Source organism: Haliaeetus leucocephalus, unplaced genomic scaffold (genome assembly GCF_000737465.1).
Source record: "Haliaeetus leucocephalus isolate CR32 unplaced genomic scaffold, Haliaeetus_leucocephalus-4.0 Scaffold282, whole genome shotgun sequence".
NCBI classification, from domain to species: Eukaryota; Metazoa; Chordata; class Aves; order Accipitriformes; family Accipitridae; genus Haliaeetus; species Haliaeetus leucocephalus.
Genome location: NW_010972718.1, coordinates 2,950 through 4,153, shown reverse-complemented (window position 1 = coordinate 4,153; position 1,204 = coordinate 2,950). Strand labels below are relative to the sequence as shown.

The 1,204-nt window shown below is 60.5% G+C and overlaps 1 protein-coding gene across 1 annotated transcript in view; it reads left to right on the top strand.

Moving 5' to 3' along the window:
• WDR46 (WD repeat domain 46) overlaps nt 1–1,204 on the top strand; it is a 4,162-nt gene that overhangs the window by 2,298 nt on the left and 660 nt on the right. Inside the window, exons 7-11 of the mRNA XM_010569918.1 lie at nt 7–16; nt 99–198; nt 299–452; nt 534–681; nt 777–871. Coding sequence (XP_010568220.1) covers nt 7–16; nt 99–198; nt 299–452; nt 534–681; nt 777–871 — 507 coding nt within the window. The remainder of the gene's footprint in view (nt 1–6; nt 17–98; nt 199–298; nt 453–533; nt 682–776; nt 872–1,204) is intronic.

Sequence of the window (1,204 nt, the reverse complement as noted above, 5' to 3'; positions counted from 1 at the left end):
CTGGGTCACAGCAACGGTAAGACCAACCCCCCCCCCCCAAAACCCCAGAGGGGTGTCTTTAACTCTCTCCCTCCCTTAAATCACATCCTTGTCCCCAGGGACGGTGACGTTGTGGAGTCCCACTGTGTCGGAGCCACTGGTGCGGATGCTTTGCCACCGTGGTGCCCTGCGGGCACTCGTCGTTGATCCCACCGGCACGTGAGCACTGGGAAACATTTTGGTGGGGGGGGACACACACCTAATGAGGACCGGTGTGTCACTTTTTTGTGTGTCCCCCCCCACTTATTTCTTTTCCCAGGTACATGGCATCAGCGGGGCTGGACCGCAAACTGCGGCTGTTCGACCTGCGGACGTACCGGGTGCTGCAGGAGCTGGTGCTGCCGCAGGGTGCCGGGCACCTCGCCTTCAGCCAACGCGGGGTGCTGGCAGCCGCCTGCGGTGACCTAGTACAGGTAGAACCCGCCCCCAACACCCCCCTGATTTGTTCCTCTCCTATGACCTCCCTAAATGTGTGTCCCCCCCAAAAAAACAAGGTGTACAAGGGAGTGGGGAAGGAGGTGCCACCCCAACCGTATCTCTGCCATCGCCCGCCCCGGCCACCACACGGGCTTCGCTTCTGCCCCTTTGAGGACGTCCTCGGTGCCGGCCACAGTCACGGTTTTACCAGCATTTTGGTGCCAGGTAGGGTGGCCCCCACCCAAGGGTGTCAAAAGCCTGTGTGTGGGATGTTTCCGGACAACCCACTCACCCATTATCCCCCCCCTGCTGCTGTCTAGGTGCCGGTGAAGCCAATTTTGACGCGTTGGAGAACAATCCCTATCGCAGCCGGCGGCAGCGGCAGGAGTGGGAGGTGAAGGCGCTGCTGGAGAAGGTAATTTGGGGGGGGGGCACCCCCAAAACTGCTGGGGGGGCCAAAAGTGCAGCTGACCCCCAAACCTTTTGCTGATCCCCTAAATCACCGCTGGTCTCCTTAAACTGCTGGTGATTCCCCCAAATGGCTACTGAACCCCCCCCAAATGGCTACTGAGCCCCCCTAAACTGCTGCTGACCCCCCCAAGCTCCTGGGGGGGCCCCCAAAAATTCTGCTGCCCCCCCAATCCTAATTCTGACCCCCCAAACCGCAGGTGACTCCCCCTAAAACTACTGCAGACACCCCCCAAAATGTAGCTGACCCCCCCAAATCTCCTGACCCCCCCAAACTCAC